At 36.7% G+C, this 22,311-nt stretch overlaps 1 protein-coding gene across 1 annotated transcript in view; it reads right to left on the bottom strand.

Annotated features, from left to right (window-relative positions):
• UBR5 (ubiquitin protein ligase E3 component n-recognin 5) overlaps positions 1-22,311 on the bottom strand; it is an 83,676-nt gene that overhangs the window by 15,676 nt on the left and 45,689 nt on the right. Inside the window, exons 17-39 of the mRNA XM_063389920.1 lie at positions 16,708-16,851; positions 16,499-16,610; positions 16,150-16,304; positions 15,116-15,313; positions 13,760-13,970; positions 11,143-11,269; positions 10,077-10,228; positions 9,580-9,675; positions 9,044-9,167; positions 8,619-8,716; positions 7,689-7,837; positions 7,165-7,256; positions 6,114-6,260; positions 5,856-5,974; positions 5,631-5,757; positions 5,402-5,531; positions 5,016-5,176; positions 4,250-4,489; positions 3,980-4,103; positions 3,283-3,394; positions 2,107-2,238; positions 1,233-1,490; positions 617-885 (exon numbers count right to left, since the gene is read on the bottom strand). Coding sequence (XP_063245990.1) covers positions 617-885; positions 1,233-1,490; positions 2,107-2,238; positions 3,283-3,394; positions 3,980-4,103; positions 4,250-4,489; positions 5,016-5,176; positions 5,402-5,531; positions 5,631-5,757; positions 5,856-5,974; positions 6,114-6,260; positions 7,165-7,256; positions 7,689-7,837; positions 8,619-8,716; positions 9,044-9,167; positions 9,580-9,675; positions 10,077-10,228; positions 11,143-11,269; positions 13,760-13,970; positions 15,116-15,313; positions 16,150-16,304; positions 16,499-16,610; positions 16,708-16,851 — 3,477 coding nt within the window. The remainder of the gene's footprint in view (positions 1-616; positions 886-1,232; positions 1,491-2,106; positions 2,239-3,282; positions 3,395-3,979; positions 4,104-4,249; positions 4,490-5,015; positions 5,177-5,401; positions 5,532-5,630; positions 5,758-5,855; positions 5,975-6,113; positions 6,261-7,164; positions 7,257-7,688; positions 7,838-8,618; positions 8,717-9,043; positions 9,168-9,579; positions 9,676-10,076; positions 10,229-11,142; positions 11,270-13,759; positions 13,971-15,115; positions 15,314-16,149; positions 16,305-16,498; positions 16,611-16,707; positions 16,852-22,311) is intronic.

Raw genomic sequence — 22,311 nt, 5'->3', positions numbered from 1 at the left:
CAGCAGAAATCCCTAGCTATTTCTGACTTAATTATTAATTATGTACCAGTGACATTGTTTAAACAGAATCAACTAGTTTCTTTTTTTTAAAGAAAAAATATATATATATGAAATACTACCAATTCAATGAAATCAGTAATTGTAGTTACTTTAGACACACTCTCTCTTAATATAAGAGGCTGAGAATGCTGGGACACTTTAGATTGAAGAAACAAACTCAGGAGGATCTTATCAGTGTGTACAAATACCTGATAAAAAGGTATGAAGCATACAAAGCCAGACTCTTCTCAGTGATACCCGGTGAATGGACAAGTGGCAACAGGTACAAATTGAAATACCTGGTAAATCCCTTTAAACTCAAGAAAAATCCTCTTTCACTGTGAGAGCTGTCAAACATTTAACAGGTTGTTCAGAGCAGCTGTGGAATCTCCATCCTTGGAGATATTCAAAACCTAATCAGACAGTCCTGAGCACCCTGTTCCTGTTGACCCTCAAAGAAATTTGGACTAGCCAATATGCAGAGGTCACTTTCAATTTCAACAATTCTATAATTTTACCTTAAAAACCCCAGCTGTATTGAAATTATGTTTGTCTGTGAAAATTTCCATGTTCTTACCTGCAAGTTAACTGCATCTTGATAAGTCAGCTTCACTGCAGCTGGGATCTGGGAGTACACTAAGTGATTGTACTTGGGAATCAGACCCATCAGGTCAGATATCTGCCGTATCACAATACTGTATGCTCTTGCTAAGCTGCTTGCAGATGTTAAATAGCTGCTTGCATTGCTGGCCTCAAGGGCTGCAGCAGCTGCTGCAGCACTTGTGCTGATGGTACCACTCCGACGTAGGTTTGAGGGATCAATGTAAATCAAGCCTGCTGAACTTGCTAAACATAAAAGAAGAGATGACATTAATGAACTCATTTAATCTTTGCTATGTCATTTGTTTATTGATTGATTTCATGAAGATTTACAGAAATAAACTTGTAAATATTACTGACACCACAACTGTAACTAGCAAATAATTACTAACTACAGTAAGCATACTCAGATCTTGACTGCAACAGATCTTTTCCTTTTTTAAAATTCAAAGCTAGAACTGGAACAGTCAAGGTAGGTCAGCAGTACGACTAGGAAGAGATAAGATTTCAACTTGAAGAGAATAAACAAAAGCAGAGGAAGGAACAAAGCCAGAGCCAGCTGGCACTCATGCATGCAGTTCACTCAGACTTGCCTGCAGGTGTCGATGTGCTCGAGGGGGCTGTGCTGGCAGTCCTCTGGTTCTGGGTGTTCCGTACAGCCCACTGCATGGAGCGGGGAGCCTGCGCAGCACCGTTGGCATGGGAGCTGTTCGTGGTTCGCTCCAGAGGCTCATCAAGCATGAAGGTCTCCTGCTCTATGTCATCACTCTGACTGCTGCTGCTATCAGAGTCACTGGAATCATTTGATTGAGAGTCATCTTCAGAAAAAAATGCTGGAACACTGCTAGCTCCTGTTGAGAAAAATAAGCAATAACTGACAGCTCCACACTCACGTCAGCATAGTAGACTTCTTCCAAGAGAAACTACACTATACTAAAAAGGTTCAAGCATCACTACTGAAAATGTTCAATAAATTATCCTTAGAACATATGCTAGTTCTCCACAAGTGTAATGAAAAAGCAATATCATTAGTTACATATCAAAGTATAAATTAAGAAGTAATTTGATTTAAAAATTCTTTAATGATTCTACTCCTAGGAAAAGAATTCTAAAAATTATGTTTCCAAATTGGACAGTGAGGCAGTTGCTCTCAAAAACCTGTACAATGAGCGCTCAGATTTTGTGTCTTGATTTAAACCATAAACCTCTGTGTTCATCTTCTACTTTTAAAAGTAAGTGAGAACATTTCACTCCACAAGAGGCCAAGGTAATTTCTAACACATGCAGATGCTCTGTAAGAGCAAAAAATGTAGGTCACATCTTAATGCACCTCCTTGTCCAAGAGGTCTGCTCAGTACCTTACTATTAGAGAAAAGGAAAAACAGGAGATCTGGGGAAGGAGAAGCATACCTACTCCTAGTATCTAAATTTAATGAGCTCAATTAGACCCAAAAAGATGTGGTTTACCTGCTTCTGACCCAGCAGTAGCTGCAGTGACAACACTTCTGCGCCCACTGGCGTTGTCCTGGTTACTGTGGTTACTCTCACTGTCACTTTCTGTTTCAGCAGCAGCTAGCAAATCCAACTCCATATCACTGCCTATAAAAACAATGGACAAAACATCTCGTGTTTAGAGGACAAAATTATAATTACAGCAGTGACTCATGTAAGACAGAAACCAACCCCAGACATTCTTACTATAACAGAAGTTAATGGAAAAGCAGCGCAGACACCCAACAAAACCTGGAGCATGTTTTCTTATTTTCCAGCAATTAGCCACCTGCTCTCACTCTGCACTGTACAAGTACATTCAACATACAGTGAAAATAAAGGCTTTTAGGATTCAAAATAAGTCATTCCAACCAAAGGACTCCACAACTCTTCATACACATTTGTGTGTACAAATTGTAGTAGGACAATTTACCATATACTGTTTCAACTAGCATTTAAAGAATACTTGAAAACTTAAAAAAAAACCCTAATTAAATAGACAGGTTCTATTCCAGTTTCAAGCTTTAAAAATGCTTGAATATTCAGCAAATCAGTAAACAGAATCACTGTACTGTAAATGGATTGACTGGAACACAAAGCACAGTCAGAAACAGAAGAAGATACCTTTTTTTAAGATCATAGCTTTGGGTCATCAATCCCAAACTAAATAATACAAGACAAATCATATTAAATTCAAACATTTTCATACAGGATTGATTAATTATGTCTACAAAATATTGAACCATGATTTAGTACTTTGTGATTAGTTTGAGAAGTAGCTTGCCAGGATTCAAATCTCTTTTGAGAACACATCTACCATTGTTGTGGTTAAACACTGGCCGAACCATCAAGAAAAGTAGCAAATACAGAAGGTCAAATATATTGTTAACCAAGAATATAATAACATCTGATACCTTTGGGAACTTAATATTTTCTCCTCAACCAGAAAAACTTCATGCACTTGTATACTACATGTTATCTCTAATTTTAAACATCTCCTCCTGTAAGATGAGCAGTCTGGAACTCTTGGATTCTCTCTGCTTGTGCAAATCTCCCAAATCATTATCCCTGGTGACTCCAAAGATGCTTTTCTTTTTGATGCTTCGTTTTCTCACTCAAACAGTAAATGTGCAGGATGTACATAATACATACCATCCTCATCATGCTCATCATGCTGTCCTTCTGCTTCAGCATTTTCTTCACCATGTTCTTCCTGTTCATCATGATGGTCTTCTTCACCAGCCACCCCCTCAACCACCTCAACCTGGAAAGAGATTGTAATATTATGCCAGACTATCTTCAATACCACAGAATCTATGTGTTTTCCAAAACGGAGTGCAAAGTTTGATTTAAAAAAACACATCTTGGAAAGATGACCACAAAATTGAACTGACGTGAATGAAAAATGAACTTACAGCCACAGTAGTTGTACATGGCTGTGCAGTTTATAGTGTTGTGGGAAAAAAATCACATACACAAATAAACCAGCCTTGGACATTAGATTTTAATGCTCTAAGGATAAAACTGACTATAAAAACGGTAATTAGCTTCTAAACACTGAAGATGTATCATGTGCTGAAAAACCCTCTAGCTGTCTAACAGAACCTACATAATAGCTGCCATGTGCTGAAAGACTTTAAAACTTTTTTAACGGGGGAAATAAAGTAGAAAACAACAATTACAAAGTTCTATTAAAAATGCTTACAGCACTGTAAGATTTCATGAAGTACTACTTAACACCTTTTTCAAGTCAGATGCATGGATTTCAGGTTCAGATGTTAAAGCATGGGCTAATGCATCAGGTGTGCCATATTGAGAAGAAAAAACAAGTACAATAAAGACAACTGACCTCTTCTACATCAGCTGAAACAATATCATCTTGTTCTTCATCCCTGCCACGAACTGGTTGGGACTGGCTGATTCGTCTTTGCTGAGGATTCCTTATTATGTAGGATGACTGAGATTGACTAGAACTTAAAAATATATAAAAGTAAATCCTCAAAAAAAGTTGATTTGGACCTCTGGATATCACTTAATGGAAGGCTAACAAAATCCCAAAATAGACCCACCTTTAAGAAGTCTTTGAAAAGAACAGATAGTAAGCTTTAACAAGTTTTACCTGCTAGACTGGTCAGATGATGGTCTGGGTGGCAGAGGCTCCACAGAAAACAACTCTTCACTTCCCTGCATGGCATCTATACTAGTGCTAGCAAGGGTAAAGGGTGCTGTAGGACGTGCAATTCCCATCCTGACTGGAATAATTAGAGATTCTGCTACATTGCACAACTCTTCAACAGCATAGGGCAATAACGCCTGGAATACACGTTTACATTTTCCAATTGGCTGTGGAATAAAATTGCTGGGGGAGAAATACAGAAAGATAAATGTCAAATACTTTTGTTTGCTCCCAAAACTTCACGGCAATATTAATTATCCTAATTCTTTATTCAAAAGGTCATCTTTAGGAGATACATGCATTTGTGTGTCTAGAAACAATATGCACCTATTCAAGTCAGTGAAAAACATTTATCATTCAATAATTCAAGACTAAGGTTTGATATCTAAATCTACTACTGACAAACAATCATACACTGTAATTTTAATATGTTTAAAAAACCTATTTCCAAAAACTCTAATACTGTAAACAAAAGGTTTGGTATGAACATGCAAGTTTAACAAGCATTGCATTAAGAAGTTACATGACATACCAACAGCTATTGTGCATCTCTCCAAACCTTGTCTACAGAATACAATATAATACAAACCTTGTCTACAGAATGCAAAATAATTCAGGTTTCTGCCTATTGTTAATTTTTACCAACTCATTTTATAAGAAAAAAAATGTAAATAAAGGAAAAAACCACCACAATCAAGACACATCTTACTTTTTCTTTTTGGAGGAAGCCATCTCCACGCTAAGAATGACAAACACTCTTGCCACAGAGCGCAGGAATCTCATTGTAACAGCAATAGCTTCTTCTCTGCGTCCTGGTGTGTACTTGTTTTGTAATTCCTTTACCAGAGTACCCAGCAAAGTATCTAACAGCTGAAGAAAGAGGTCATTACAACTCATTAGCTGCACGTAATTTTGAAGCATGAAACAAGAAAGATTAAAACTCCAAAGGAGATCACAGTCATAACAATATAAATTCACAAAACCAGGATTAACTTGAAGTTACTTTCAAATTACTTTCCAAGCACATGACCTGAGATACCTTATAATATCATTATTCAGAAAACCTATGGGTAAAACATCAGTATCAATGCTTACCAAAATGTCTGCTGTGCATTTGACAATAAGGCAGTGTGTGAAACAGTCCAAGCGAATAGTTCCACTTTGCTGATTAAGGTAAACTTGTTCTTCAGGCAGAAGATGACCTATCCTACTGCTTGCACTAAGACTTGGAAAAAACAAAAAGAAAGGAAATAAATTTACATAAGTCAGCAGGTGTCAAATATCAGATCAAACTTTACATCAACAACTACGTATAGATACACACGGGTCTTTGTTTTCCTGGGAGCCAAACATGATCATGGACTTCAGCGCATTCCAGTCTTGTAAAACACGTTCCAGAGCCAGCTGGGCAAAACGAGGAGGTTCTAAATCATGATCGGGCATATCAGAATCTAGAAAGACAAAACAAAACAAAAAAAACCCAAAAAAGCATAAGGAGGAGGTATTGAACTATGGAGTTTGCCATTGATTTCACTGAAACAGCTCTTACCTTCAGGATTTGCAGTTTTACGATTACGATCTTCCCTGATTCTAGGTGGTCTGTACTGGCAGTGTTCTACAGTTTGCCTGGCAACTGTCTGTACCAAAAACAACAGCAGATGTTCTCCCCTGCAATGAAAAACATGTTAGCGGAAATAAAATACACCACATATTTAAAAAATAATTTTTAAAAATCTGCCCTTATACGACAAATATTTACAAAATAATTTTTAAAATCCTGCCCTAGGCAATGCTAATGTGAACTTGCCTGCTATTTGGCATGGTAACAAGATTTGTGGTGGTGAGCAGGCGGTAAAGGAGATCAAGGCGAGCAGACTTTTGTCCAGCAATGAGTGTTTTACACTTGCACTTCTCCCAGCAATCACAGTAGGCTGTTGGGGATGTTCGTTTGAGCCTACAAGAAATAGAAAAGGTGAACTGCAACACTGTTCAGTAACATACCAACCCTTTTCTACACAAGCTGAGTGTACATGCTTAGATTCCTTCTGGAGTTTTTTGTTTCTGATGGCAGCAAAATGCCAAAACCTAGCCTAAAAAAGAGAAATACAGATTTTATATGTGGCAGCACTTGACGTTTGTCATCCATGTTTTCTACACTCATCTTAAGAGGGCAGTTTCACTACACAGCTTTTCATAATGTCTTAGTAAAACTCATCCAAGATCATTTGTTCTTCCCTAAAACAGCCTCCATCCAAGAAAGTTGAGCTGAAAATATTCATGACATGCAGTAAAATCTCAGCAGTGTTACAGTGCTGAGAATATAATTGTATTTGTTAGCTTATTACAGCTAGGATATTAATCCTGTAACTTTTACACCCTGTAACAGCAGCACAGAACACACGCAGCTTCAAAGCTTTGGGCCAGGTTGATCTGAGATTTCTTGACTGTTTGCTCACTTTTCCCTTTGTTACAGTTGATTCTTAAAAGATGAATATCCTACAGTTCTTTCCAAAAATTCACAAGAATCATCTGTCATCAGGATTCATAAAAATCTGAGGGGCACCCAAAATGAAAACACAATACTATTTAGACATAAGGTTTTCACAATATTATGCACTTTGAAAATTATTCATTAACTCTAAATACTACAAAGTGGAAAGTACAAAACTGCTTCAGGTTACTCTTTCAATTCTGTGTTATTAAATAACTCTTATAGAGCAGATCTGAAATTATTTTATTAATCTTCTGTTCTCTGTGTTTGGAACACTTCGAACAATGAAAAACTTGATTAAGTATCAGTAAACAAAGGAAACCACAAAATACTGATTTAATTATAAGAAATGGAACACAATACTTACTTGCAGTCATGTCCTTTGTGACAGACCCTTGCACATTCTGTGCAACAACAAAGTGATTCCAACAGGCCACATGTTCGGCATTCAAATATATCCTAAAAAAAAAAAGGAAAAAAATATTATGCACAGTTTTTTCCTTACAGTGCTTGCAATCTCACACTATTTCAGGTTAAAATAAAACCGCACTTGTTTAAATTGATGCCTAAACTTAGAAGTAGGTCGGTTCTATAAAGTGAAACTTAGTTGTTAAGTTAAAATATTCAGTGTTTTCAAAGAGCCGTGTCCATCAAAATTCTTGCCAAAGTTAGCCAGAGAGGAAAAGCCACACCCAGTAACAACCATGTTGTGAGGAACACAGTCAGTTTTGAGACTACATAACAATTTGGGGATGCAGTAACTACACCAGACTTAAAATGTTACAGTAACTTAAACAATGGAATTAATAATTTGTAAATCAGGTTAGTAGACTAACACAATACACGGCTGAAACACATTCCTATTTGCTTAAAAAGAAAAAAAAAGCTTACTTGGTTAATATGTTCTGCACCAGTCCAGGTAAAACTGCATGTATCATTACAACACAAAACATACAAAGGAGAGTCATCTGGATTTGTACCAGAAGGACAAACCATTCCCATAAACACATCATCTTCTTTTTCACTGGAAGTTGCTTCAGCTAAAATAATAGAATAACAGTGTTAAAAACAATCCCCCCCCCAAAAAAAAACCATCAAAAGAATCTGCTCTTGGCACATGCTTGCCATTGCAAAATCTCACACAGCATTAAAAGTTTAAATAAAACCTGTTACAGCTTTTTGAGAAAACTTTCTGCATTATTTCTTATAGAAGCCACTGCCAGTTCCTGGAAAACACATGCATTATCTCTTCCCCAGTTTTAAATTCACTAATATTTTAATTAATTCAACGAAGTACTATTTTGAAGGATTATGGAACACACTCTGAAAAGGAGTTTCTTTGTCCCACACAAAGTCCTACAGAACTGTAGCGTGACAAGGTCTAATGCGCTTAAGTTTTTCCCTAAATTAAATTTCAAAAATTTCTCCTAAAAATTAAATGCTTACATTAAAATAAAGTCACAAAATATTTGTTTGTATAGAAGTCTTTTCAGGAACAGGATCTAGCTTGGCATATCACTACATCATATCAGGTTTTTTCAATTTCAAGAAAAGTTCCATGTGATAACTTTGTGCTACCAAAAACCAGTACCTTAATCCACTGGTTTATAAAGCAATGAAATGCCAAAAAGACTATAAAGAACACAAAAGCAATAATACTCATAGAAATCTATTGCAATATACAAACTGCAAAAGAGAAAGATACTCCATAGTAACAAAATTTCCAAAACATGCAGCAATCTACAGTGTCAGTAACAACCCTGCACACGAGTCAAAGTTTAGAAGGAAACCATACACTAACAGTGACTAGAACTGTTGTACCTTTAGCAATCTTCTGTGCAGTTTCTAGAATTGTAATTGCAGCAGGATAGGCCCGGCCACTAACTGCTGACATAAATGGTGTCATGCCTCTCGCATCCCTAGGCAAAAAAACCCAACAGACAAGTTAAAACACTGAATTTTTTTCATTAAAACAGGAGACATAGGATGCAAATATATGAAAACTTAGCACCACTGATCTTGTGCAAACAGAAAAACCACGAAGTGAATAAGCACTCTTGTTTATTTTACTCCTCTGAAACAGACATACTTTTAAAGGATGACAGGACACAATACAACTGTATTCTAAAATTTTCAATTTTAACTAACAGGCCTTTATGTAGCCTTTTAAAAAAGGCTTCTATGTAATTGATTTAAGGTAATATAACATTAAAAACAATAGTGAGAACTCATATGAAAATCCTTACTTAGCTGACAGCAATTCTCGAAGATAAGGCTGTAGAACAACGCTATCACACAGCAATTTCAGTATGAAATGAGCATTTGCCTTCCGATCCTTCGATTCCACTACAGAGGGTTCTGTAGAAGGACCTGTAGGAAGAAAAAAAATTGCAGAGAAACAGTTTTTCCTCAAAAAATGACTACCTGCTAAAAGAAGAGATTCACTGGGGTGAAAAATTGGTAACTTGACTATTCAGTGGTTTCAGCAATACTTCACAGAAGTACTGTAAATTTCAGTTCCAAATTATATTTGAAATACAGAGTGTAATCCCAATTTCATGCTGATTACCATAGTTTTACATATTTGTCACTCTCCATGTATATTTTTACACGAAACTTAGTACGGTGCTTCATTTACTTTCTGCACACTGAGAAATTCTGCTTCAATCCAATCTTCATCTGCTAAGAGGCATTTTCATAGGCAGAAAGCCTGTGCAAGCAAAGACAGCCTTTGAGACAAGTTCCGTTCTAAAGCACGATGGAATAAGCAGGATGTCCTCACCTGGTATTGTGGAGGTGCTGGGTCCTTGGCCGGTGCCAGTCGCTGCTGTGGTAAGAGATCCCACAGCGGGGGCCAGGATAAAATCAATGTCACCATCTTTCAGTAAACAGAACAGCAGGATGTATATCAATACATAAAAACATCCCTAACAACATGCTCTTGCTGCAGTGTCTAACACACTGCAGATTTGCTGTATTTAACTGGTAATCTTTCCCACGAAGGGCCACATTCCTAGGTCCGTAATGTAACTCAGCATTACAAAGCAGACTTCCCAGCAGTTTGACACCGGCATCAAAAAGACACACACTGGATTTAAAAATAGCTGTTAAGTCTTCAGTAAACTCCTGAAGTTATCTCAATGAACACTTGCTAGCTCAATGGTATTAGACAGATTTCAGTGTGAAACTAATATAAGTTATTATTCACCTTAAAAGCCATTGGTTCTTTATAAATCTCTCTTTCTACAGTCCATATATGAGATATATGAGCAGACTTACCTGGATCCATTGCAGGAGGATCTGGAACCCAGCTGGGAGGAGCTATTGGCGGAGAAACTGGGTCCTGGTGATCACTTGATGAAGCACCAGCTTCGTGTCTGCCCAATCCAGCAGCTCTCAAGGATCTTCTCATCATTTCCCTTAATCTCAAACTAAATACAAAACCAAGGCAGAAATACTCTCATTTTCATTTATAGTTAGAACATATTTAAGAAAAATTTCACACTGAAAAAGGAAACCAAACTCCTCTTACCAAAATTTCATTTCAGCATATATAAGAATGAGCCACGAGGTATTTTTCATTGCATTTTGTTGCACCAGAATGTTTTAGCCTTGCAAGAACAGTCACTAAGCAATGCTTCAAGTCAGATCAGAGGCCAGAGCACATCCCTAGCCACCACAGCACTGCCTCTTACAGGCAGCAGCTGATGGGTATTTTTACTGCTATTTGACATTTCTTTTAGCCCAAGCTCATTGCCAGGAATGTTACCTTTTGCAAGGATTTGCTCTTATTGCTACTGTTTTTTTAAAAATCTAACTACAAGAAGAGGTTAATGAAAGGATAAGATACAGGTCTTGATATAATTTCTTTTTCATGACTGCTTAGAATAAAATGAATCAATTTAAACTCTTCCCCAGTGGTGTTACGTTAATGTCAGTATTATTCATCTGCTTAAGTGACCATCCCCCTCAGGAATTCTCTTAAAATAAGCCTGGACACCACCAGTTAGTTCTGTGATACTTAATACTTCTTGGTGAACACTAGAGCTTACCCTCAAATTCCCTTTCACCACAAGGAGGAACATTTCCACTTTACAATGACACAAAGCATCATCCCCACAAAACAGGATTAGTTTAGAAATATCCCACCATTAGTTCTCACACAAAACAGGGTTCAAAAAACCACTAGAGCTCTAGTTTGGTGCATAAAGAAGTGAAATCCAATTTTAAGCTAGCAACAGAGGCCCATTCTTAAACTAGACCAAAAGGAAGGATTAATAACAAAATTGTAGGTAATATAGAAATTAGCATACAGAAAACAAGAAGAAAGCATTACTCAGTTTACCTCCTGCTGCTTGATGATCCTGCCCTATTTCCTGGACCATTACTTGATACAACAGAGATTGCATTTGCAATAGCTTCCACGGCTGAGAGCCTTTCAGCAAATGTGTTCCTTTCAGAGCGCTCTGCTTCTGAAAAATGAAGAAAAGCATCAGTGCTAAAATTCTACTTGGGAAAATTTTAAGAAATGAGTATAAAGTACGGAACTTAACTATTTTTTTTTTTAGCATTTGTAGAGACAGACTAGGTTCATATACAAATTTTTATTTTGGATGAGTTTAACAATAATTCTATAAGCTTTCTGTATCATCAAGAGACAAGGTCCTATGCTGTTTCAGACAGGATCCTGTCCTAGCCAATTTCAGACACTTGCTGAGTCAAGGCTTCAAAAACAATGATAAAAAACCAAAGAAAACAAAACAAATTAAACACAAACAAAAAATAACAAGGAGGGAAAAATATACACGAAAACAAACAAACAAACCAACCCACCAAAACAAAAGACCAGGAGAACAAGAAAACACACCACACTTCATAATGAGCATCCATGAACAATGTAAATGTGTGGGTTTGTAATATACACACTCTAGGTATGAACATGCGCAGGATAACTGTACTTGGAGCATAAGAAGGCAGTACAATCAGTTTACATCAGAAAGAACCAGCATTTCTTCTAACATCTACAACCCTAAGAACCGTAACACCTACAGGTTCTAGTCATAATGAGGACCAAATGTTAAGAAACATTATATCTGTGTCTGGAATTGAAGTCTTTACTTCTAAATCAAAGTTCTTTTGCAATTTAAGAAATGACCATGTAACTCACAGACAGTAACATAAGTCACCACTGCCCTGCAGACGATAAACAGAAAATAAACTTGTCTTAATATCCATCACTAACAGTTACAGTGGGAACTAAATGTGACCTGAATCTAAAGATATGAATCTCCTTCAAGGACAAGTTTTATGAGGGAAAAAGAGAGAGGCAGAGGAGTGTTACAAGTCTCTCAGGTTCATGTTTTTCACTTTATGAAAAGTTAAACTACACCCAAATGAAGTTACTGAAAAAAAATGTCAAGGTTGCAAAGACAAGCACTCAATTTAGGAAAAGTCAGATTAAATTTGCCTATGCACCCTTATTTCAACTCCCTTGCGTGCTTATAGTAACACAACCTTCAGTTACACAGTTAGGTGTTGTTTGTTTATTTTGGTTTGGGCTTTTGTTTTGGATAGTTTTGCCACGCCACTGCCCAGCAACAAGACCCCTGCCTCAATCAGTGCACAGGATGGACGACACACTGGAGATGAAGGGTTCTACACAGAGCAGGCTGCTTCTGCCTTCTCTGCTGCACCATTAGGGATGTAATAAGGCAGCAACAGCTTGGGAAGAAGGGGAAATATTGTGTTGTGCTTAATACCACTGAACATCGCTTTAGAAAACCGGAATCTATTTCTGCCACATCTATCAGCACACAGAACTTTGTGAAACAAGTTTTTACAGATGAGCGTGATACATTTTACTCATTTCTGAACACCTAAAAGGTGCCTGACTCACAGAAATAATTAACATTCACAGCACAACTAAAACTATGATTAATCCAATTCTAGAATTCAGTGTTTTGAAGTAACACTTACTCAAAAACAGGCACGAGGCTTCTCAACCAGAACGCTCAAAATCACTTAATAGCTTTGAATACAGAAAAACTTCAAACTATATCAAAACTCCAAGCAAGAGATGAGAAAGCTGCACATTACCCCATTTTATAAACAGGGATATGAGGAACAATTAAGGTCTATAAATGACTAAAATTCAACGACAGCACCATACAAAAATCCCACAAGGAAGTTCATTCGTTATTCAGTGCAGGGTTTGTATGGTGTGCAAGAGTAAGGAATGGGGCCACACACTGAATGATGAGGATAAAAAGAAATATTGAATAGCTACCCATTCGGTGAGCACCGTCCATCTTGTGCACTGAATGAGGTAGTCCTGTGGAAAAAATAGTATGACGGTGTAATTAAAGACCATTTCACAATGCACACCCGTGTACAGCACATGGGTAAACTTAATTCTGCCAGTCCCTAATTTTTGAGTGCTTGACTTAGCAACCTTGTTCTGTTACCATGCTTTTTACGTAACAGAATTTAACAGACATTTTAAAATGGTGTCAGTAACTGGCATTAATAGGTCTTTCTTCCACATTTCTTAATACGTAGCAATGAGAAGTAGCATTTCTAACTGAAGGTATTAACATCTGCTAGAACACTTCAAAATTATTGAAGACTTCCTTATAAATTTTACTAGTGATATAAAGGGGATACTAGTGACACAAAGGTAGAAAAATACTTTTTTCATCTAAAATTAACATGTGAATATCAAAAGTTTTTACAATCAATAGAAACAGCTTAGTGCTCTTAATTACTCAATTCTTATAAAATTCTCATAAAACCTTATGAGAGTAGCAACAAAGTTGTCTCATCACCTTTGAAAGGCCAGGGCATATTTGAGGTGCTAAATTTTAATATACCTATATTTGAAGAATGAAGCCTTTATTTCATATTTTCTTGAAAATGCATGAAAATATTATTTTAACTTATTTTCATTATATTGTTGAGCTCACCCTCTTCCTCTTTTGTTTCCTTGTTGCTGGTTGGAAAGCATACAGACACACAAGCATGCAGAATATTACGGTTTCCATCACATCTGTGGCCAAGGAACGTCTGCAGCATTTGTGGATTCTGATCCAAGACAACTGCTTGTTCAAGATTCATCAGGTATTGTCTGCAAGCCTCATAGTCACATCGAAGAATATGCTGCATCAATGTTTGTTTCTGTACTCAAAAGAATAAAATATTTTAGAAATGTAATGCACAAAAGGTAGATATAAGCTCCATAAATACTTCTAATTTTCTTTTAATTTTTAAATTATTAGGAAGGTCTTCATCTCCAACATTGGCTGGAAGTTTGCGCAGGAGCTGTTCAGAATATGCATCATCTCAACTGTAGCACTGTTATAAACAGAGTTGTGTGCATTCAGGCACAGACAAGCAAAAGGAACGGAGCAGCAGAAGCCATTAGGCTCACAAAAGCATTCCTCTGGCTTCACAGTTGGATCTTTAAGATACATTACTTCCATTTCACAGCTCCATTAATGTGGGAAAAGTTACACAACTGAAAAAGCCTGAGGATCTACACGAACCAGTTCTAACCTAGTTCTTTTTAAACAAGTGATTTATGTGCTGAGAAGTGAATGATTAGAAGCTGTTGAAGGTTCTGGGAGGTTCACCCCATATATAAGCAGTTTTTCCATAATGATGGAATACTACTTCACTGTGAAATCAGTCTCAGTCTAACAGGTACGCAGTACCTCCGGGTGGCAGCAGAACACACAGCAGAGCTAATAAATTACTGACAAGATTTTACAAATATGACATACGAATTCACAGCAGAACTACTCATACAACATCACTAATGAAGACAGATCTCTCCAGGTGATTCAAGTGAAAAAACCTTTACTTTCCTCTCCTAGTTTTCTAGTGCATGCTCCAAATAGATAATTTCTAAAATAATAAAAAAAATAAAATTGCATTCTCAGGGATCCAACCAAAACAATTTGTTGGATCTCTGAGTAAAACTGTGCACCTATGAGACAAATGAAATTGCATAGTGTTAGTAGATATAAAAAGATAGCCATTTCAAAATCAAAGCCTAAAAAAACCTTACTAATAAACAGTCTGATACAGAAGTCATGCACCCCAGAAAAAGGGTCTTTCATTTTACTGGAAAAACTTTACTGAAATTTAACTGGAAAATTTGTTGGTATTTTCATGTTTCAAAGAGAATCTTCAGTTGAAATTACCTTCTTTCATATAGCAGAAATACAAATCAGTATCTACATGAAGCTGCTTTAAGCATAACTTTATAAAAGCAAGAGAAAAAAAAAGCATATAATTTGGTAGCAGAGAAAATATTTTACCTCAACAGCCATAATGATAATAGCAGCTTTCTTTTTGATGGTCGAGTTAGCAGGAAGATTTGTTAAGGAATGAACACCCATTCCAAGACTACTAATAGGTGGAAGATCAAGCCAGTCAGGGTCTCGTATCCCCCCCATACAATCTTTTGCCATTGGATAGATTGTACCATTTCCGTCTCTAAGAATGATAGGCGATTCCTACATTTGGGGGAAAAAAAGTTTCATTTTTAGGTCTCCACAATTTATAAATACTATCCTTCCCAAAAGGTCCAGTTCTTGACTGCCAACAATTACAACAGTTTACTCAAGATTCTCATTTATGTCATTGACTCCTATCATTACAAGTCATGCAACATAAGATAGGACATTCCCTTTTGCAAATGCCTGAAATGAGCTTAGCATAACAAACATTACTAAAAGTATCTTACTTATACATTCATTAGCTAACTACCAGAAAAACAAATAGTACCTGTACTTTTAGCTTACTTAAATGCTCCAAATAAAGTTGAATATATTGAAATGAAACATTCAAATTCAATTATTTTGCAAAAAATGTTTCCTTCAATTATCCTAAACAAAGTATACCATGTTTGTGGAAGAGCTGCACAAAACCTCAATCATTTTTAGTGAATCTGTACTTTCAGTAAATTACAGAAAAAAATATTTTTGTTAATATTTCCATTTATTCTCAAGAGAGGATTTATATCTGACCCAGTTCCAAAATATAGCTAGATCACATTCAAAAATGCAGTTAGATAACAAGTTGATACTAAGCCAAGAACCATTCTGTCACCCTTTTTTCCCCTTTTTTTACATTCCAGGTGTAATTAAGTAAGACATGCTTAGGGAAGTTGATTGCTATTCCCCTTGTGCCATCAAAATATTAAAGGTAGCAGCAAGTCTTTCATAATCTTTGAAAAACTATTTCTTTGCCAGATTTTGGAAAAGTCTTACAGAAGGCTGTACCATTTCATTCAAAGATGACAGAAGTGAAGTGTGGTGAGGTTAAATGATTAAGACACAAAAGCACAAACCTGTCCAGCTGTAAAAATAGCAACACTCCTCTCATTCTGACCCAGGAAGGCAATGCTGCTAGTAGGGAAATTATTTTCCTGTTCAGCCTTTCCTGTGGCAAGGTCAAATATGCAGTATCGAACCCAGTTCCCAGTTTTCAGGACAGCATGCACTCCTTCAAAGACACATGAAGAAAAAAGTTAATGTGCTTTATGGATGGTATCCAGTCTAACTAAAGCATGTTCAAGAAATTACTGATATCAATGGAAGCACCTGTTCTTGTTTTGAAAGCAGGTGTTTTTCACTTGGATGAGAGACAAGTAATAAAGGAACCAACAGATTTGGACTCATAGGGTAAGTCCTACTTACCTTTTGAATCTACATTTACTGCTAGGATCTCTGTTTTTTCAGGAATACACAGCTTTTTGGGTGTTCTTTGAAAACAGTCAGGAACTTTTGGAGTTCCGCCAGTTTTTACGACCTGCAAACAGACGTAAAATTTTAGGCTGCAATTAAGCACACATAGTGCTGACACTTCAAAATTCTGATTTTTTACTCCATATTTCACAAACACATACCTGCAGTTCATCTATTCTGAGCAGCCTACAGTCTTGTAGGAGAGAAGAAGGATCAGGATCGGAATTAGAACTGCTCTGACAGTTTGCGTTATTGGAGGTGCCTGGAAACTTCACAGCAACATATGCACCATCCACTTTTAGCACCTGCAGGCAGAACACATCAGAGTTTTACCCAAAGGTTGAACAGAAACTGATTTGCTTCCAAATAAACTACACGTTTTTCAGGGAGAGGAAAAAGTTTACAATATCCAGTGATAAAATTGCATAGCTTTTGGTCATTAGCCTTGTCATTTTGCTAAAATCACTGAAATTTGAAAAACCTGGATTTCCTAATGACTTCATAAGCATCCTGAATCATATCAAAGGTCCCTCCATTTCAACTTCCTACATCCAACAGGAGCCAACATCACCTGACTAGAGAAGCCCCAACTGGTACTCCCCTGGTCTCTTTCCAACTTCCACCTCCTGGAAACAGCAGGACAACTTCATGTTTAATAACCTAGATAGACCTTTCTCTTATTAATTTGTGCAATCACTTTTGGAAACAAACACTATTCTTGTGGCAATGAATGCCAAACATCAGCCAACAATTCAACGACAACAAAGTCTACACTGAGTCTCCTTCTTTAAGTGCCCATTAGCTCTTATACAACAAGATAAAGGAAATAACTTTTTTTGGCCCCACCTGAAAATTTTCAGTGCTGTTTCCTCAACAGGACTGTACACAGTGGAAGAAAGACCTGTTAGTTTACAGGTCTAGTACTTGTTCTGTGCACTCAATGATCAAGTTCTCCACTCAGTCCCTTAGGACTGAAGGATACAGAAAAGTGTGCCCACACGTTCTTCATGTGTGTGCGTGTCTGTCTTTCTCTGGCCCCCCAAGGAAAGAGAAGCTATTCAACCCTACCCTGACACGGGCATTTCCAAGACTTTAAGCCTCTCTAGAGTTGCTGCCATGCATAATCTAATCAGAACTGTCAAAACAGGCTGCCTTGATACAGGAACATCTTGTGCTATCACCAAACAGAAAGGCCCTTTGAATTTCCAGCTGAGACCACAGTTTTCTTAAAATCAAAACAAAAGCTAAGGCAGAAGGGGGTGGGACAGACAATGTTTTAATTATGAGCAGAAATAAGAACTCTGTATGCTCTCAGTCTTGATCAAAACTAGATATAAGCAACCATCAGTCTTTAATAAGCCCTAATTTCTGTTTAACAAAGGTCTAGATGTAACCAACTAAAAGGTCTCCAACTGTAAAAAACATCTCAAAGTTTCAAGATACTGTATGTAAGAAAAATCCAGGCACTTTATTTTTTTTCCTAATTTCTCTAGCTAAGTGCAGCCTTATCAAGTACACTAGAGAAAATGATAGATTGACAAAACTTAAAGCAATAGCTGACTTTTTCTTGTAACAAAGATTACTGTGGATAGAGTTATGCAGTTGCTTTCTACACGCTGAAACTTCACTCTAGAAGCAGAATTACAGGTTACAATAGTAGAGCATCACTGATAGCTGTACAAATACTACCCAAACATTTCAAAATTCAGACCTAGTCAAAAGAATCACAAACATTAACCATCGTCTGGACTATACCAAGACAGATTTCTGTTGAGATTGGCAAGACAACTCTCTAGACAAAAACCGTGGTTTAGTAAAAAAAGTTTATTCTGTGTATGTTAAGATGTTTCTAAGATAATCAAACTAATTTATAAGCCTAATTTATAATCACACACCAGTAGTTCAATCAGAGCTTCTAGTCCAACATGTAGAATCTTTTTCTTTTTTCTTAAATTACCAAATGTTGCTACAAGAACTTTATAAACTTGAGCTGTTTTCTGATGGAAGCACGCCTTAAGAAAAGGTACAATTCCCCAATCTTTAACATATCCTATCACCATAATTAAAAAGCTTTTACTGCACACTTTCTGGCTGCTCTTAATGTTATCAACTACATCATTTCTCACTTATATCACTTCCGATGTGTTCAGACAAATGATGACAGGTTTTAAGTGCTGGAATTCTTATGGCATCCAAATTGACAAATCTTTTTTCTTTCCCATTCTCGAGGAAAATCATGTATCTTTAAAAACTGGAAAATATGCTTATTAAGATTTTGCTAAGAAGATAATCACCACTTCAAATTAAAATCAGCTCTTTAGTTCAAGTTACTACTACAGCTGTTGGTTGTTATACATACAGAAAGAAAATAAATCTATCCCCTGACGTAGTGAGCAATGAGCTTGAGTGAAGCATTTGATAGCAACTGTACACAGAAAGCTCCAAAGCAAAGATGTGGCATAATGAGCCAGCACCAAACAAGATAAATGTACAACATAAACATTCCTCTTTAATTGAATTTATGTAGATCTGAGATTATTTAAAGACTCATTACAAAAATAAAATGCAAAATTTTAAAGAATTGAGATTCTTTAGCTTACAGAACTAATGTACTGTTGATGCTGCTAATGCAAAAGTTTCACCAATTAGAAACAAGCACTTTACTAACTACATGTACAATATGTGCATCACTGGGATTTAATTAAGAGAATTAATTGAATGAAAAAAGCAAGCAATAAAACAGAAAATTAAAGAATTAAAGAATACCTTTCTAGTGCATTTTCAACTACAAGATAATGACACCTGGTCTTACTAATGGAATAAGAAAAATATTTGAGAAACTAAAAGATGAACACAGTTGTTATCTTCTTTATCCTTACTATCAACCCACTTCCACAGTCCCTAACACCAGAATGCCACTGGAAATCATTGAATCTTTCCCTCTCCAGAATCATCACATTCTTCCTCAAAATACAGCAGCAGAAGACCAGGGAAAATATTTTTTTTTACTTCCTAACCAATCTTCTTTTTGAAATGGAAGAAATTTTAACATCACAGAAAAGGCTTCTATCTCTATCCCAAAGGTAGAATGAACACCTTCAAAGAAATACTGACACAATTTTTAAAAATGCTCAACTTTGAAAGATTACAAACAGATTCCTAATAGGGAGTGAGTAATTCTTCTAGGGCAAGATCCAGTCTGAGCTTTTTCAATTTATCCTTCTCATTTGAAGGCTTCAATCTCAGACAGGAATCAAAGGAAAAAAAACAAGTTCAAGTGACTGACTGAAACAGTGCAGTACAAAATCAGAACAAACTACTCAATCTAAATTTATGTTTCACAAAATTCCTAGGTGCTGATAGGCTATCTGGGTGTAGGAACTGCAAAACTGGTAATTCACAGGATTCTCACCTGGTTGAGGATAACTTTGATGACCAGAAGCAGTTTGGGGAGGCCTTGGACACTGCCAATGGAAAGCCTCAGACCAAAACGAACCGCAGCTGCCAAAGAAGAAAAAAGCAGCTCCAACCCAATTTCCCCATCCCTCTAGCATCTGTTCAAGCAGTGGTTTCAGACACCATTTAAGACATTTCAGAAGAGATCAGAAACTAATGTGGTTATGTAGAATATCCCAAAGCACATGGGATCAACAGAAAAAAGCTTTTATCCCTCTGATACCAGTGAGCAGTAACAAAGGCTTATTTCAGCCCATATCTTTTCTCAACAACACTAAAGGAACACTCCATCAGACTTCTCACCAACACAGACAAGAGATAGGACAAGTGCCAGGCTATTTCATCCCATCAGTCTTGCATTAGGTCAATAATCCTGGAATGATTACCTCTTCCATCTAGTGACAGAAATGGAGGAATAAAGGCTTAATTTTGTTCCAAGGTGTGAATTAAATTGAAACAGATTGGAAGGTAATAAATTCCAAGGAGCAAGGAGATGACTAACTACAAGAGTGTATCTAGCAGACATGCATTCTTAATTTCTTTCAAGACCACCCTAGTGTAAGAACTTTGCACTCTCATCACACTCTCTGACCTGAAGCAGGTCATTCACTGCTTTGGCATCATATGAAATCCACACTTACAAAGCAATGTATAAAATGCACGATCTACTGGTATCAGAATGATCCCAAACTCATCTTGAATGCAGCACTCAGGAGAGAGCTGTTACATTATCAGTAAGTGCCCAGAGAGACACAAATACTGTAGAAATCAACACCTTCTACATGGCCACCATTCAACAGAACACAGCGGGGTCATGGAATAACTTTGAACAAGCGTTTTTAGGAGACACTGTGAAGATGCTGCATACATGCAAAAGCACGGGGACATAAAAGTTCTAGAAACAAAACCATTTCAGGAACACAGACAGCACATCAGCAAATCTTTTTTAACGCCTTCCTTTCCTATCTCTAAATTCCACCTCCTGAAGACTAAGTGAAAATTTTTCTTTTTATGTAAAACAAAGAATTATATAAATAATTTTAAAAGGTGGCAAACATCTTGACAGAAGCTCATAGCTACCATACCTTATTTATTTTATTTTAAAGAATATAAATGTTCAAACTTCCAGATGCTCTTGCAGGTAAAAGGACAAAATTAATTACTTGATTCCCCTTACTCCTTCAAATCTGAATCATTGCATAAAGCAAGCTTTTTGGCCTCAGAAATCAATTAGTTTAATGCAATTGGCCTCATATTGTGCTCAAAAAATATCTACCAAATTACCAGTGTGTATTTCTCAAAAATGCCCACATATTCACAAGCTCCATAAGCTCCACAACCATGTATTTCACTGGGTGACAGCACTTTGAGAGAAGCTAAGCGCTGCTCCATTGATGCCACACTTTGTAACATCAGCTTCATAAAACTCAAAGAAGTTTCAAAGCCTTTCCAATTTTCTGCAACACCAAGGCTAACATGTTCCCAGGCTACACTGGAATAGTAAATTCTTCTGCAAGATGCTCATGCCACTGAAGCCACCCATAACAATACATCAAAGATGACTTTTCAGATTGTCAGTCAGTAAACAGAAGACCATGGAAGACTCGATTAATGTATATCTGGGTGGACTATAAAAGGGCAGAACTTCTTAACTCATGAAGTCTTAAGAGCCTAAACACATCCAATCATGTTTTTGCTGTCTGAATCTCTGTACACACACATTCACAGATTATTTGTGGGTACAATAGTCAGATTATTCAGAATTCACATCCTCTTTGTATTTAATTCAGCTCACAGTAAGCTCAATTACAAACATTACTGTTCCAGAATGAACATTACTCTGGAGTCTGCAGGAGAAAACTGCCAAGAGTAAGTCTTCTGCAGACTAAGGTGCCTCTAGTTTTAGTTCCTACAATCATACAACTGATCCAAATTACAAACAGAACATATAACAAGGCTTAAACTTGTTTATTGCCTTGTAATAAACTGCATTTCTGACTTTAAACTGGACACCACCAGGCAAAAAAATAATTATGATTCTGTCTGCTGGATTCTACCTAAGCTCTAAAGATAAAAGTATTACAAAACCATAAAAAGAAAAACATGGATGGCAGTATACATCACTGGAAAAGGGAAGTATGCTACATGAAGGAAAACAAGCATTTCTGCCATACACAACTGAGCTAGAATGGACTCAGCACCTGTAACTCTTTTCAGAAGACATGCCAATTACTGATTTTAGCACTCCAGTGAAAATATAAACAAAAAAATTCAAGCTCTTTTATATTGATTACAGTAGTTCTTGGTGC

Source organism: Prinia subflava, chromosome 1, assembly GCF_021018805.1.
Source record: "Prinia subflava isolate CZ2003 ecotype Zambia chromosome 1, Cam_Psub_1.2, whole genome shotgun sequence".
Taxonomy (NCBI): domain Eukaryota; kingdom Metazoa; phylum Chordata; class Aves; order Passeriformes; family Cisticolidae; genus Prinia; species Prinia subflava.
The sequence above is the reverse complement of the archived record's forward strand: the minus strand, read 5'-3'. Positions and strand labels throughout refer to the sequence as shown.